Genomic DNA, 14,398 nt, shown 5'->3' on the forward strand with positions numbered 1-14,398 from the left:
AACTTTGGAAGTGACGGGTATGTGCCTACCGGAGTCGCGAAGTAGGGGCCTATCGGGTACAAAGCATTATTTTAAAAAAGGGGGTCATTGGGTACAAACAAAATAAAAAAGGGGTCATTGGGTACAATATTTTGAAAAAAGGGGTCATCAGTATAAGATTTTAAAAAAGGGTCATCGGTAGAAAATTTTGAAAAATGGAGCAAAATTTGGAAAATTTCGGCATAATTTTGAAAACTTTTTGATGATGCTATCCCAGCAAACACAAAAACGTTTTAAAAACGTTTTAAATAAGTTATATTTTGGCTTTTGGTTTAGGTAAAAACGTTTTAATAACATTAAAATGTCGGGTTATATAAAGGTCATGAAAACGTTTTAAAACGTTTTGTATGAAAACACACTACAACAATATTTTTTAATGTTTTCAAAAATGTTATTGTAAACTATTTTACAAACATTATTGCCAAATATTGTGTCAATACTTAAATAACATTATGTTAAAATGTTTGAACCCAGCAAACACAGAAATGTTCTTAAAATGTTTTTTCAAAACCTTTTAATAACATTTAAATGTCGGGTTATATAAAGGTCATGAAAACGTTTTTAAAACGTTATTGAAAATATTTTGGGCAAACATTTTTTCGCAAATATTTTTTCAACCTCAAAATAACATTCTGTTTAGAATGTTTTGTATTAAGTTTTCAAGAATGTTTTTGGAATGTTATTAAAACGTTTTTATACCCTTTATATAACCCGACATTTAAACGTTTTCTGTAAAACATTTTGTTTGCTGAGCAGTAGATTATCAAAAATGTTTTTAAGGTTATGAAAATGTTTTGTACTCTTAATATACCCTTTATAAAACCCGACATTTAAACGTTTTCTGACAACCTTTTATAACCTTTAGCGAATGATGTCGAAAACGTTTTGTGTTTGCTGGGATTCTAGAAAAAAGGGGGTCATTGGGTAGCCGCAACCAAAAAAAGGGGGTCATTGGGTAGCCGCAACTAAAAAAGGGGGGTCATCGGGTATGGCTTTAAAAAAAAGGGGTCATCGGGTATAGTCGACTTCAAAAGAGGGGGCCTATTGACAGGCACATACCGTCACTTCCAAAGTTGAGTGCCCCCCCCCCCGGGGTTTGAGTTGTAATAATTTGCGTTAAAACACTGAAAATATTTATAGGGCAAAAATAGTAATTTTTCAGACCCAAATAATATATTTTCACCCTTGCCCCACACCCTTTGAAGAAAGATGTGCCTCCACTGCGCCTCGTGGGGATTAATATTGTTAATTTTCGTTAACATGGTTAATGAATATCATAGCCTAGTATAGGGCCTTTTGACTGTGGCACACCATCATCATCCCTATATCTTCGTCTTAAAAATTGCCGTGGTAGTACGATAAATCCTCACGTTTTTCAACAACTACGCATGGTGATTTTGAGCTATTTTGTTCGAGATAGGCCGTGCGACTCAGGCTATGCATACAATTTGAGATTTTGAGAGCCGGCCACACTGTTTCTATTCTATGTTTTACGATTTTCGCATGATCAGTATATGGCTGGCCGTAACCGCCACAACGTGGAGCTGCTACGCGTAGCTTACTTTTCGCTTCGCGGAGCTAAATTGACCAATCATGTTAGATCTTTTCATTACGCGGAGCCAGTTGATGCATCATCGTTCCAGAGAGAAAAACTCTTGCCAAAATTAATGTTTACTATGTGGATTTTAAATGAATCGAATGTAAATAAACCACAAACAGTTGTACAGGATCAATACCATTGTTTGATTAGTGTATAGTCAATGTTATCTTGCATGCATGTGCCATGTGTGTGGCGTGTTTGTTTGTTTGTCTACTGTGTCAGGCCAGGATCACTGACACCCACGGTACTGATACTGTCATACTATCACGGTGATCATATTGTTGAATGTTGTTGACTTTAAAATAATCATGATGCAGTCATGTCTACAGTAGAATTCACCACGACCTTTGAAGGACTTAAACCACATTAAAAGCTATTAAACCAAGATAACACTCAATGAAAACAGCTCAACTATGTTACATCAGATCTTCTCTGGTTAAATACACACTGCACTTGTGTCTGTTTTACCTGTGCAATGAACAATGAGCTGGTATTATAGTTTCAGTTGGGTGAATGATTATAAAGCGAACGCAAGGTAACAATACTGTCTGGGCTTTTGTTTACGAAATGAGACAATAGTCTGCTTATTGTTAACCAGCGTTCTTGAAAATGAGAAGCATAATGGTTTGCAGACTTAACACAGTTTAGAAATAATTTGTTCATATTTTTTGGTGTTATCTGTCGTTTACATATCCTTCCTAAAACACAAAAGTACCAATATTTCCAAACACCTAAATTAGCTAAAATTTAGGAAATGTTACAAAACTATATTTTCTAGAATTTCAGAGAATACTTTAAATATTGACTGGTTATTTTTTACACAGTGACGTCATATAGGCAATGGCATAAAACCTTCTAACATACACTAGGTCACGCGTCAATGTTGAGCGCACTGAGTATTGTGTATTGTAGGAAAACGGGCAGTACCGTAACTACAGTATGTATGGCCTACTACTAGTATATAAAGTAAATCCGAACTGGTTTGCTGAAGGTCGAATTCCGCAGGCCACGCCGCGCAAGATGTACAAATCAGCTCCCGGCGATACACTGCAGATCGCAGAATTGTGTGCATGGTTTACCACCACTCTGCCTAGCTATATAGTTGTGTACAATACTGTATGAGTTTCTTGTGAGTGCATGTCCATTTTAATAATAAGTCGGTTCGTACTTTTCATAAATTACTTTTTGAATCATAACTATCGTGACCGAGGATATCTTGCAACTACGTGAAGCTCGTCTGGCAAATTCTTAATGACTAAATTCGCTTCACGTAATGAGTAAGTCGTACTTGATTGGTCAGTTTTACCTCCGAGTAATGAAAAACTCTAACATGATTGGTCAATTTGGCTCCACGGAACAAAAAGTCAGCTACGCGTAGCAGCTCCACGTTGTGGCGGTTGCGGCCTACCATATCAGTATCCCATATGATATTTCTATTGTAAGAAAATTTTATTTGTTGTCACGTAAATCACAGGTTTCGTTTAAATGTACTAACTGGATATTAAATGTACTAATTGGTGAGGACCGGTATTTTGCTGTGGATATGTTTAACTGCAATTTTGATGTAAAACATTTGAAATCCGCTGTAAAAATTTTGATAATATTCAACTCTTTGAGAAAATTATTTTATAAAGGAATGCTGGTAAAACCAGGTGCAATACAATGTACATTATTGACACACTATCACGCTCTTTATCTTCGTCAATAATAGAATAATCGATTTCAATCGAATTGAATGCATGAGTTTGTAGTTGACTACTGAGCGACCTAAGCGATCGATTGCAAGCCAATCAGATAGAACTCCTTTTCTTGCGTTCAGTGAAATACCACTCGCCTGTCGCTCACTACCACTCGCCCGTCGCTCACCAACGGAGTATTAAATTTATATTTATCGTATAGGACGTCGACCGTGTGTGTGGTGATCCAAAACCATGCTATATCATGGCTATCCAGAGAACTGCTAAACCCTATTTTTTCTCTGGTGGAGCGGTTAGTGAGTTTTAACAGTTCTCGGATATAGTGTCTTTAAAAGGCCCTATAGTAGGGCTAAATGAATATAGCTTTCTGGCCACCGAGCTCCACTGGCGGCCCCAAAGAAAGTCCATATCTTGTCAGTCAACACCTCCAACATGTAAAAGGTCATCGTTCCTTTATCCAACCGTGGGTTCGCCTCCCCGAACCCCGTCTGATCTGAGGGCTAGGCCCATTTGGACCTCCACAATGACGCCGCCCGGGATGATTTACACACCACTGGGGACCGTTCGATATTTTTACGCCAGGGGGAGTGGGAGTTTTGACAAAAAAGTTCGCGTTCCCCCTACCCCCATGGCCATATTTTCCCCTTTTTCTCAATTTACTGACTTAACAATAACATTCATATTCAAACCTCAAGACCCCCCAAAATACGGATTTCCCCTTAAAGCTACCTTTTTCCCTGCCGTAAATATTGAACGGTCTCTAATTATCATAAATGATTATAATCCAAAGTGATAACAAATTATTATTTCCACCGAATTGGATCGACAAGGAACTGAAAATCACCATTTACCAGGTGGCGAAGACACTTTTTCGACGACATGTGTATATATGGTGGGGGGGGGGGCACACTCAACTTAAGTAGTGACGGGTATGTGCCTATATGTCGGAGGGGTCATTGGTAGCTGGTACTGCTGGTATAAACAAGTGAAAAAGATGATTGGGTATAACATTAAGAATATAAAGCGGGTTATTTGGTATAAAAGGCGGTAATCACAATATCGCAAAAATGAGCAAATTCAGAACGTATTTGGGTAACAGAGCAAAAAAAAGTCAAAGCCCATTGTTAACCTTGACCTATTTTGTGATGTTTCCAAGGTAAGGGACCGTTCACAAACACTTGTTGGGGGGCCTGATGCAAAAATATTTCATCATGGGTCAACCCCCATAGAAAAGCATATAAACTCAATTTTCCCGGGAAAATTTGTGGTCATTTTTTTCAGGCCCCCCTTAGGAGGGTCCAAATATTCAAGGGCCCCTTTTTTTGCATCGGGCCCCCCTAACAAGTGTCTGTGAACGGAACATATGGAGATAACACGGCAAACTATTCTTTGTTTAAAATGTGGTTCCAAGTGGAACAATTTGAGACCACTTTAATCAAAATCGGAGCAATTTTGATTTTTTTTTACCCCTGTGGACAATGGTAGAGACCAACATTTGACATTTGACCTTAATGCCTATCAGAAGATGGTTCAAACTTTATGATATCAGGGGAATACATTGACCAATCGGCCAATTTTGAAATTTGACATTAGCATTTCCCCCTATTTCCTTTTTTCTTCTTTTTGATTTGTTGTTGGGAATGTCTTTTAGAGATACAAAAAAAAACCCATAATAGATGTTCCAATTTTTGTCTAGCTCTAACGTAAATTGACTCGTAACTGTGAAAGTGTGCTTTTTCCATTCCCGGCGTCGTGTCGCAAAGTGCACTGGACTATAAAATGCAATAGGCATGAAATACACAAACAACAAAGCAACTTGTATCATAGGCCTACTATGCCCGAAATCGGGAATGGTTATGAACATGAACAGTGCGGAGTTGAATATGAGCAACTCGATTGATAAATATCCCAATACGTGTGTATAAAATGCAGGTTTTTTTTTGAATTCATTGGTGTACTTATTTGGGAAAATATTCGTTCATTTACAGTGGGACGACATTTATTATTATAAAGTGTGGCTCAACACACATGATAGACCGTTTTGCGCGCCACCATTAACCATCATTATGTTTTGATGAATCCAAATGTATGAAAATATTGGATCCAACACATAAAAATGATAAAATTGGATGCTTTACGCCCAATATTTATTGGTCTCGCTATGAGTTTTAAAATATTGGAAACTCATAGCTCGACCAATAAATATGTGGTAAATCGATCCATTTCAATGATAGGCATACTTACGAAATTTTACCATTAATTTTTTAACACTTGCCGACGGTTTGAAATTTTGAACAGATAAATATCAGCAAAGTCAACTGAATTGCATTCATCACACTTAATAAGCAGACCCTGCTATATTCCTATAGCTATAGATGCTGTTGGAGTCTGTTTAGTTACTTTTAACGTGTTTAATCATTATTAATAGAACTTTCATTACACTAATCGACTAACACCATATCCAGTTTCCCGTTCTTGATACTTGAGAAAAATATACAATATATACTGGACGTCAGAAATAGGGTGGATAGTTTGGCTTTATGGCGGTATATATTACCAATGAAACATTTTACGCTTGAGTGAAAAGTGTTATTAAAATAATTAACTATACTGTGGCGGTTTGGTTGCTCCTTTATTCTTATTCATGCCTTTATATATCATGTGTGTGTGAAAACACACCTCCAAGGTTACACGAAAAATGATCTTTTCAAGTATTTGTTTAGAAGTCTATGTACTTGGGGGTTATTTGAATACTATTTGAAAGCATTCTATAATAAAACAGTTTATTCTAAACAATACTTCACACCAACTTGATGAATGTTGTAAAACGAGAGCCTTTTAAAATATCATATTTAGTGGTCAAACCCAAACAATTTATATTCCAAGTTGGCCATCTCAGGTACTTGACGTGTCGGCTTTTAATATGTTGACATCAAGTCAGTGCGTTTAATAGCTGCCTTTTGATATTTAAAATTGTAGCACTGTCAAGTTGTCTGGTCTGAAGATAGTGGGACCCCAGAGTGGGACTTAAGGCGACATTTTTTTTTGGGGGGGGGAGGGAATTTCAGGGGGTCAACAATCATGAACTTTCCGCAAAATTGCCGCAAAAATGGTAAATTGGTATGATTTTTTTGGTTTTAGGAAGGGCAATTAGGGGCAAAAACTCTGACGGGGGAGGTGCATTTCACCATGCCCCCCCCCCTCGTGGCACTTCACTGCTTGAGACGGGAACAATCATCTTAATAAAAAAATGATGAACAATTTCAAAACAAAATGCTTTATGAGGTGACAAAAAGTTTTTGGATTCCTTTTGATCCTCGATCGGCAAGATTTCAAAATCTAACACGAAGCAGCCGTTACACATATGACTTTCTTGCGATCACATAACGAATGTATCACGTATATCATTTAATACAGGCAGGACCCAATCACTTTGGACCACAATGGCCTCATCCCAATGGCATAGTCCAATAACCTCAATTACATAATCATAGTACAAAATTTGACCTCAAGTTGCAGAGTATGAGTTTTTGTACCCAAATATTCAAAGGTCATTCAATGAATGTACAAATGTATTGGGGTTTAAGAACTGAGCCATTGATAGATGAGCATGTTGTGGATAGTGAGGGACCATTCTCTTTTTCATTTTCTTTCTACACGTTCCAAAGTGAGGACATTCATATCCTTAGCATCGCAACAGCTGTCACGTAATTTACATTATTTTGCTCAAATTCATTTTCGGTCTACGCTAATTGTGTCAGTTGGTAAGCAGAGAAGTGTTCATCTTATCACAGATTCTAGAATCTGTCATCTTATCTGAGAAAAAGTTAGCAGTCTCTAAGACTGACAAAAAAGAAGCAGATTTTGTGTGGATCATGGCCACCAAACTCATCACCACCGTCCTGTGGTTGCTTGTTGCAGCTGGATCTGTTCTTTCGTGGACATTACCTGAACTGGAGGAAGCGTTGGAAGATGATCTTTTCCAGGTCTATCGAAGACAACGTAAGTTAACTTCAGGGTTCGCAGGTTTTTGCCGCAGGTGGAAAAAACCGTGGTTTTAACCGCGGTTTTAACCGCTTGGCAAAAACAGTTTTTGCCGGCAAAAATGGCAAAAACTAAAAAAGTGATTTATAGTTCAGTTTTTTCATCTCACAACAAATTATTAAGTTACAAAAATGATTTCCTGAGTGTAACAAGGCCAGAATTTGTAATTATAGGTAACATATTAAGAAAAGGTAAGGCATGCGTTTTCATTGCTCAAGTGCATTTAACCGAAATGTGGCATATAGGGCCTATCAGATTCAAAACTTTTTCATTTTAAGGACTTGATGAGACAAAAATTATGTTGAATGATTCATTAAAAGTTGTGTGCTGCTGTTTATGAGCTTTCTGTGTTATTTTTAATCATGTTAATAGTTGAGTGACTATATGTGAGTTTTTGCCCGTTTTTGCCATTTTTGCCGGTTTAAACCAGGCAAAAACTGGCAAAAACAGTTTTTGCCAGTTTTTGCCACTGGCAACGGCAAAAACAGGTTTTTGCCGGCAAAAACCGAACCCTGGTTAACTTTAATATTATGTGGTAGGCCTAAATAAAAAGGCGCGGTCCCACGGATTCACACTGATACTAAGAAGATCTAGGTTTATCGACTTTTGATATCATTACGTGCATTGTCCCTGATCGTTCATGATTGGTAGGTATATATACGCTCGTAGGCCTGGGATATAATAAGACTAATCGCTACACCCTAAGAAATAATCATGATAATGGTTCTAAAGTTGTCCTATCAGGAGAACCCTTACAGGTTCTCTAAAGAACCAAAAATGGTTCCAAAACCATCGAAACTGGCCCCCAAATGTAATACAGAACCGTTTTCGGTTCTTTAGAGAACCTTTTTAAAAGATTGTGCTCTCCAAAATTAAAGAACCCTTTTTAGAGGTTCAAGAGGGAGTGTTCTCCTGAGATGACATAAAAGGTTCTATCTAGAACTTTATTTCTTAGAGTATAATACCACATCAGTTTCAAGCGCTTTGACGTTCTGAACATAAATGCACTGATGAGCACACAACTTGAGTCGAATTTTCTTAGAATGCAATCTAAGGTAGACTGTATTATGTACATTATTGCTGAAACATAATCTCAGTTTTATACGTTCTATAGCAGAGAAGATGTTTTCATCTTCTCTGGTTCTAGCGAATGCATTGATTTTTTACTCCCTTGAATATTTCAAGTTTCAGCTGCCGAACAGAACCATGTATATAGACGATCAGGGGCGTAGCTGGGGGTGGGGGAACCTGGCAACAAAGTTCACTTTTTAAGAGAATATAAAAAATATACCCAAGACAAATTAATAAAGGGACTTTTTCATGTCAAGTCGTTCGACCGAAAAATTCAATTTTGTAGAGGACAATAACTCCACTTGTCGGCATGTAAGTGAATGTTATGAACAAAATGATGTTCACTTTTTGCCCCCTCTCTACCGCAAAAATCCTAGCTACGCCCCCAGCTATACGATGTAGTTTCAATATGGAAAAGCAAGTTCTTTTTTACACGTATATTAGTTATTAAATTATTCAACATAGCAAGAATACATTATAAACACACAACCACAACAAAACAAACAAATAAACAATGACAAAGTGACAAACAAACAAATTATACAAACAAGGGAAGAGGCCTACGCATCATACACTGGAACATGGAAACATTCAACATTACAAACTAGCGCACGAGATCAAATTAATGATGCTTAATAGATTTCTTAATATATCAATATACAGGGGAAAGAAGAATTACGCATCGGACACTAGCACAATTAAACATGAATTTACAAATGGAAACATTACATGCATAGGCAGATATACCAGAGTAAAAACTCCGGACATACCTGCCTGTGCGGGGACTCGAACCCCAGACCTCTCGCTTGTCGGGCGAGCGCTCTTACCACTGAGCTACACAGACTGTCCCTGATAATCAGGACTCAAGTCTGGTACTTATGGTACTCCCGACTTATGGTACTCCCGACTTATGGTACTCCCGACAAGCGAGAGGTCTGGGGTTCGAGTCCCCCGCACAGGCAGGTATGTCCGGAGTTTTACTCTGGTATATCTGCCTATGCATGTAATGTTTCCATTTGTAAATTCATGTTTAATTGTGCTAGTGTGCGATGCGTAATTCTTCTTTCCCCTGTAAACAAATTAAACATTGCTGAAAATAACACTGCTTGTGGTCCGACTGTTTAATTGTTAAAGCGGTATTCATTTAGTTACACTAGTGCTATACATCATGGTTTTTTTTTTGTCGTGTTCATTTATCAGATCATATCATAGGATTGCCATGTGAAGGGAAGGAGTTTCTTTGTAACTCGATACCTACCGGGGTGTGTTGTAACGGCAAGTGTCACTACACATGTGGTAAGTCAACACAATCTATGGTCAACACGAGGCAATTCAATTTATTCATTAATTTCCATATCATGTGACCCGGTCTTTATACGAAAACCTGGAACACGAACTGATTATCTACACCTGGAGATATCTACAGCTCAATACGTACACCTATAGACCTTTTTCCCTCTATCCCACAATGCACTATTCCAGGGGGGTATGACGTAGTTCATCAACCTCATAGATCGTGTGCATCCGATGGTCTTTGCCAGGCCTTTGCAATTATTTTGTCTTAATATGGGCATACTGATTCCATATATGCGGATTATCGTAAAGGCCATCGATGTTACTAATTATGCAATTATTGAATACACGAGTGATGCAGTTACGGAGCGATGCAGAACATCTGTGTAAGAGATTTTGTGTTCGTTTTATTTTCAACTCCGAAAAATAAGTGAAACGGACGCCGGTAAAATATCACTGCGTGTCCCGTCATCAGTTTTTCACCATTAGGTCTATAAAATGTATGCAAAGTTAGGTTTCAATAACAGGAAACTTTTTTGGGTGAATACACCATGTCCATAAGGCATAGAAATGTTGTTTTTTGCCCCCGAAAGGTATTAGTGACCGTGGCGCCATTATCATCATTATCGGGGATTCCTTTTTTTGTGATGAAGGCACCAGTCGAAATGTCCGTATTCCAGAATGTGATGAACATAACTCTGTACTCCCCCGGGGAGATGATGTATTTTGCGACACTCATACCCCCCTGGAATAGTGCATGATGGGAAAGAGGAAAAAGGTCTATACTCATTCGCGTGAGCGGGAAATACGAAACGCAGACGTAAAGCCATGCACGTACGTACTGCGTCATGGAGCTATTAACGATGGAGAAGCAATAGATTACGTAACGCATGCATTGTTCCTTTGCGCCTATTTGATTTTCCGACAAGCTATTCATCGAAAGGTACCTTTTGTGTAGCCTCGGTTCGAGGCTTCTGGGCTCTGGGGATGGTGATTTTTTTTTTCGATTTTTTCCTTTTTTTTTTTTTCTTTTCTTTTCTTTTTTTTTTTTTTTTTTTGCTTCACGATTTATTTTTTAGTCATGTGTCTTCATATCCTGTCCACCCACCTCTGATCTGTACATGATAATATCAGATTACTACCTCTCTTAGTTGTCATGGTTCTGAGAAATAACCAGAGAAAATTGCTGACAACAAGAAAGAATTAGAAGCAGCCTATAATACATTGAGTACTTTACAGTGTTGTGAGTAAGACATAAAAACTGATTGGAATTTTCTCTGGTTATTTTCTGGTAATTTAGGTGTTTGGAAATATTCGCACTTTTGTGTTTTAGGAAGGATATGAAAACGACAGATAACACCAAAAAATATGAAGAAATTATTTCCAAACCGTGTTAAATCAGCAAACCATTATGCTTCTCATTTTCAAGAACGTTGGTTAACAATAAGCACACTATAGTCTCATTTCGTAAACAAAAGCGCACGCAATATTGTTACATTGCGTTCGCTTTATAATCGTTCACCCAACTGAAACTATAATACCAGCTCATTGCTCATTGCACAGGTAAAACAGAAACATGTGTCGTGTAGATTTAACCAGAGAAGATCTGATTTAATCAGTTGAGCTGTTTTCAATGAGTGTTATATTGGTGTAATAGCTTTTAATGGGGTTTAAGTCCTGCAAAGGTCGTGGTGAATTCTACTGTAGACATGACTGCATCATGTTTGCATTTGTGAAAGAACATTTTTGACGACTAGGAACCTAACTGAGATGTTCGTCGAAGATATTTTAAGAAAAAAACGTATAAATCCTGCATTCTCTCAGGGGTTTTGGGGATGTTTGATTTTGAAAAGCCGTTGAATGACTGCCCGGGAGACTTCTTTCATCATGTTCATGATAAAGTAGTAAGAGATATGCGCTACGGTTTTTTTAAAAGTTGACTTGCGTTTTTAACGGCATTGCCGAGGCAATATTTTTGTCCCAGTTGCCTGTAAAAAACGCCCTCCCGCTAATGACGAACATTGTCATTCATGGAATTTGTATTTTCATTTCTCCTAGAGACCCTTCCCACTAAACCTTCGACCGCACCACTACCTAAAGATGAAGTTATACCAACCAAGGAAGGTAAGAAAATAGAGACAATTGTTAAATTTCACGTTATGTAGGCATACGATAGAGTCCCTTACAGCAAACTCAAAATATCTTAATGTTGCAACAATTGTTGAGTTAATATTTAACAGATTATTGGTGTTTTTAAACATTACATAGCAACACTTGTTTTTATATAAAAATGCTCTCAAAATTTTATTGTAAAATATTTATTTTGCAAACGTTTTTTGAACCTCTTTTTTCAACACTTACATTATGATCATGTTTGCGCCCTCAATTCACGATCCTAGATTTTAAATAATATCATTCGTGTATCTTATGATGTTAGGAGGCGCAAATCATTATATTTTATGCTGTTAAGGTCCGTTCATACTACCACCGCCTTTGCGATGCGTTGCTTTGCGATGCGGTGCGTTGTCGCACCGCATCTACTGCATTGCGATATCGCAATAAAGTTAAATACATTTGAACCTGGAAATGCGACGAGTTGCGTTGAGTTGCGGCAAAAGTAATCGATATATCGGCATCGCAAAGCAACGCATCGCAAATGCGGTGGTATATAGTATGAACGAACCTTTAGAGGTCCAAGTAGCTTGTATAATATAGACGAATCCAATTTCACGCATTCCTACTCCTCAATGGCAGCCATAGCCGCGACCGGGACCCAGCCATCTCACCTAAAATGTGAAATGATGCGGCCTTGAAGGGTATTTTAAACTGCATTCTATTACTCGTGTTACACGTAGACAAAAGAATGATGACAGTTTACAACACAAAAGAATCTAACATCGAATTTTAAGCGGGTTTAATCCACCCAATTGGGCACTCACAACACCTGTTTGGTGCATGCGGGGAACCAAATATGGCCGACCAAATCCTGACCATGACTTGGCTCGTTGGATTCGTCTATAAATGGGATGTCGAAATCGTTCGAAGGAAAAAAAATTACAAGAAATTATGGGATGTGTCATCATGGTCATGCACAAATTAACAACAACAAAATCGTATCGATCGGGGTTGGGGTTAAGGGAATATCGGGACGAAATCGTCATTCATGCGCCGCTCCTCGATGAAATACTTCATTTTGCTTAGCTCATTTTAATAACACTTAAAACTGAACAGTCTTTGCCCGTTTCCATGCAGAGAAATATTAACTTATTAGCCATGTTAGCGGGGCTTTAAGTTTTCCTGGCAGGCTACATACAACCACAGTGAGCTTGTTTCGGTGTCACGAGTGTCAATACCCGATACCATTAAATGAATCCCTCGTTAATTATTATACATTTTAATTTATTAATTCGTTTCACTTTGTAGAATGTCAAACGCTAATCACATGGAATGTATGTAGCTGGTATTGCCCAGAAGCGGACGACTTTTGCCAAGTTTGCAAGGAGAAGTATGGCTCAAGTGAGTAAAGTGTATTTTTATAGTGATGTTGTCGAGATGATTTTTATTCATGTCGATGTCGGAATAGGTCTAATTAAAATCTCGATGTCGACAAATGTCGACATAAATTCGTCATTCAAACATGATTTTAAGCTGTAGGGCCTATATCATGAGCCGGCAATTCCTGTGTTCAATAATACCGTCCCACCCGTTCGGACCATTATTAGCCATTAGCCCGACCATTTTTGGAGTGAAACAGTCATAGACGACATTATATCTTAATCATATTTGAGTCGTTTTATTCATCACAATTTTGTATGGCACTTTATAGATGCACTTCTAATCATCCGGTTTGTATTATTTCATTTTCAGGTCTCAAGTGGGACGCCAGACGGTGAAGGCGCAACGCATATTGATGTCGCTCTGTAACATCTGACCACGAACAATATCCACATACCTAGATTTTTATCGTTTAAATTCAGATTATTTGTTTTGTTTCAATTAGTATTGTTGGCCGAAGCAGCAGAAAAAAAAGTAGTTCACAGCATCTTGCGAATGGTAGTGAGCTTTAGCAAATATTACATTGCTCAATTCATAGCGAGCCTGTAGAAGAATTCAAATATCACAGATATAGGTAGGTCCTGTGGTTCTTGAGTTATGTTGTAAAGAGGGCTGAAACAACAACACTTTTGTAAAATGAACATAACTCATTAACAACAATAAAATTAAGCAAGTTTTCTAAGTATATGATTTGTAGAATGAACTTTTGCAAAACACCAAAGTGTTATTTTTCAATAATATATTGATTCAGATAAATGATACCTATGCCAAAATTGAGGTGTGTTTTTTTTATAAACGTATGAAACATTTTAAAAAACTACATCTTTTGGGTGTTTATTTGACATTCATATCTTCTACCTTTGCTAAGATATAAAAATATTGAAGTTCGTTATTTTCCGGAAAATGGGGGAGAATTTGAATAAAAACAGCTAAGAGACAAATTAACGATCGTTTTAATGTATTTTTGTTGAATTAGGCTACATAACACTGTTTTTTTACATTTAAACCCTTATTTTCTTTTAACTGCTATTTATGATAAATAGCAGTTAAAAGAATATATTTTTTGCCGTATGGTTTTAGTACTGATGAGAACGTTTTC

General features: G+C 37.5%; 1 protein-coding gene and 1 non-coding gene across 2 annotated transcripts; one reads left to right on the top strand and one right to left on the bottom strand.

Annotated features, from left to right (window-relative positions):
- The first annotated feature begins 6,613 nt into the window (after positions 1 to 6,613).
- Positions 6,614 to 14,243, top strand: LOC140165431 (uncharacterized). Its single transcript, XM_072188735.1, has 5 exons — positions 6,614 to 7,338; positions 9,652 to 9,747; positions 11,803 to 11,868; positions 13,168 to 13,260; positions 13,612 to 14,243. Exons 1-5 carry the CDS (start codon positions 7,212 to 7,214, stop codon positions 13,635 to 13,637), a joined length of 408 nt encoding a protein of 135 aa, XP_072044836.1. The 5' UTR covers positions 6,614 to 7,211; the 3' UTR covers positions 13,638 to 14,243.
- Positions 9,223 to 9,295, bottom strand: Trnav-gac (transfer RNA valine (anticodon GAC)). Its single transcript has one exon. It is a non-coding gene; the product is annotated as a tRNA-Val (tRNA).
- Positions 14,244 to 14,398: the final 155 nt, after the last annotated feature.

The sequence above is a fragment of the Amphiura filiformis genome, chromosome 12 (assembly GCF_039555335.1).
Source record: "Amphiura filiformis chromosome 12, Afil_fr2py, whole genome shotgun sequence".
In the NCBI taxonomy this organism is placed as follows: domain Eukaryota; kingdom Metazoa; phylum Echinodermata; class Ophiuroidea; order Amphilepidida; family Amphiuridae; genus Amphiura; species Amphiura filiformis.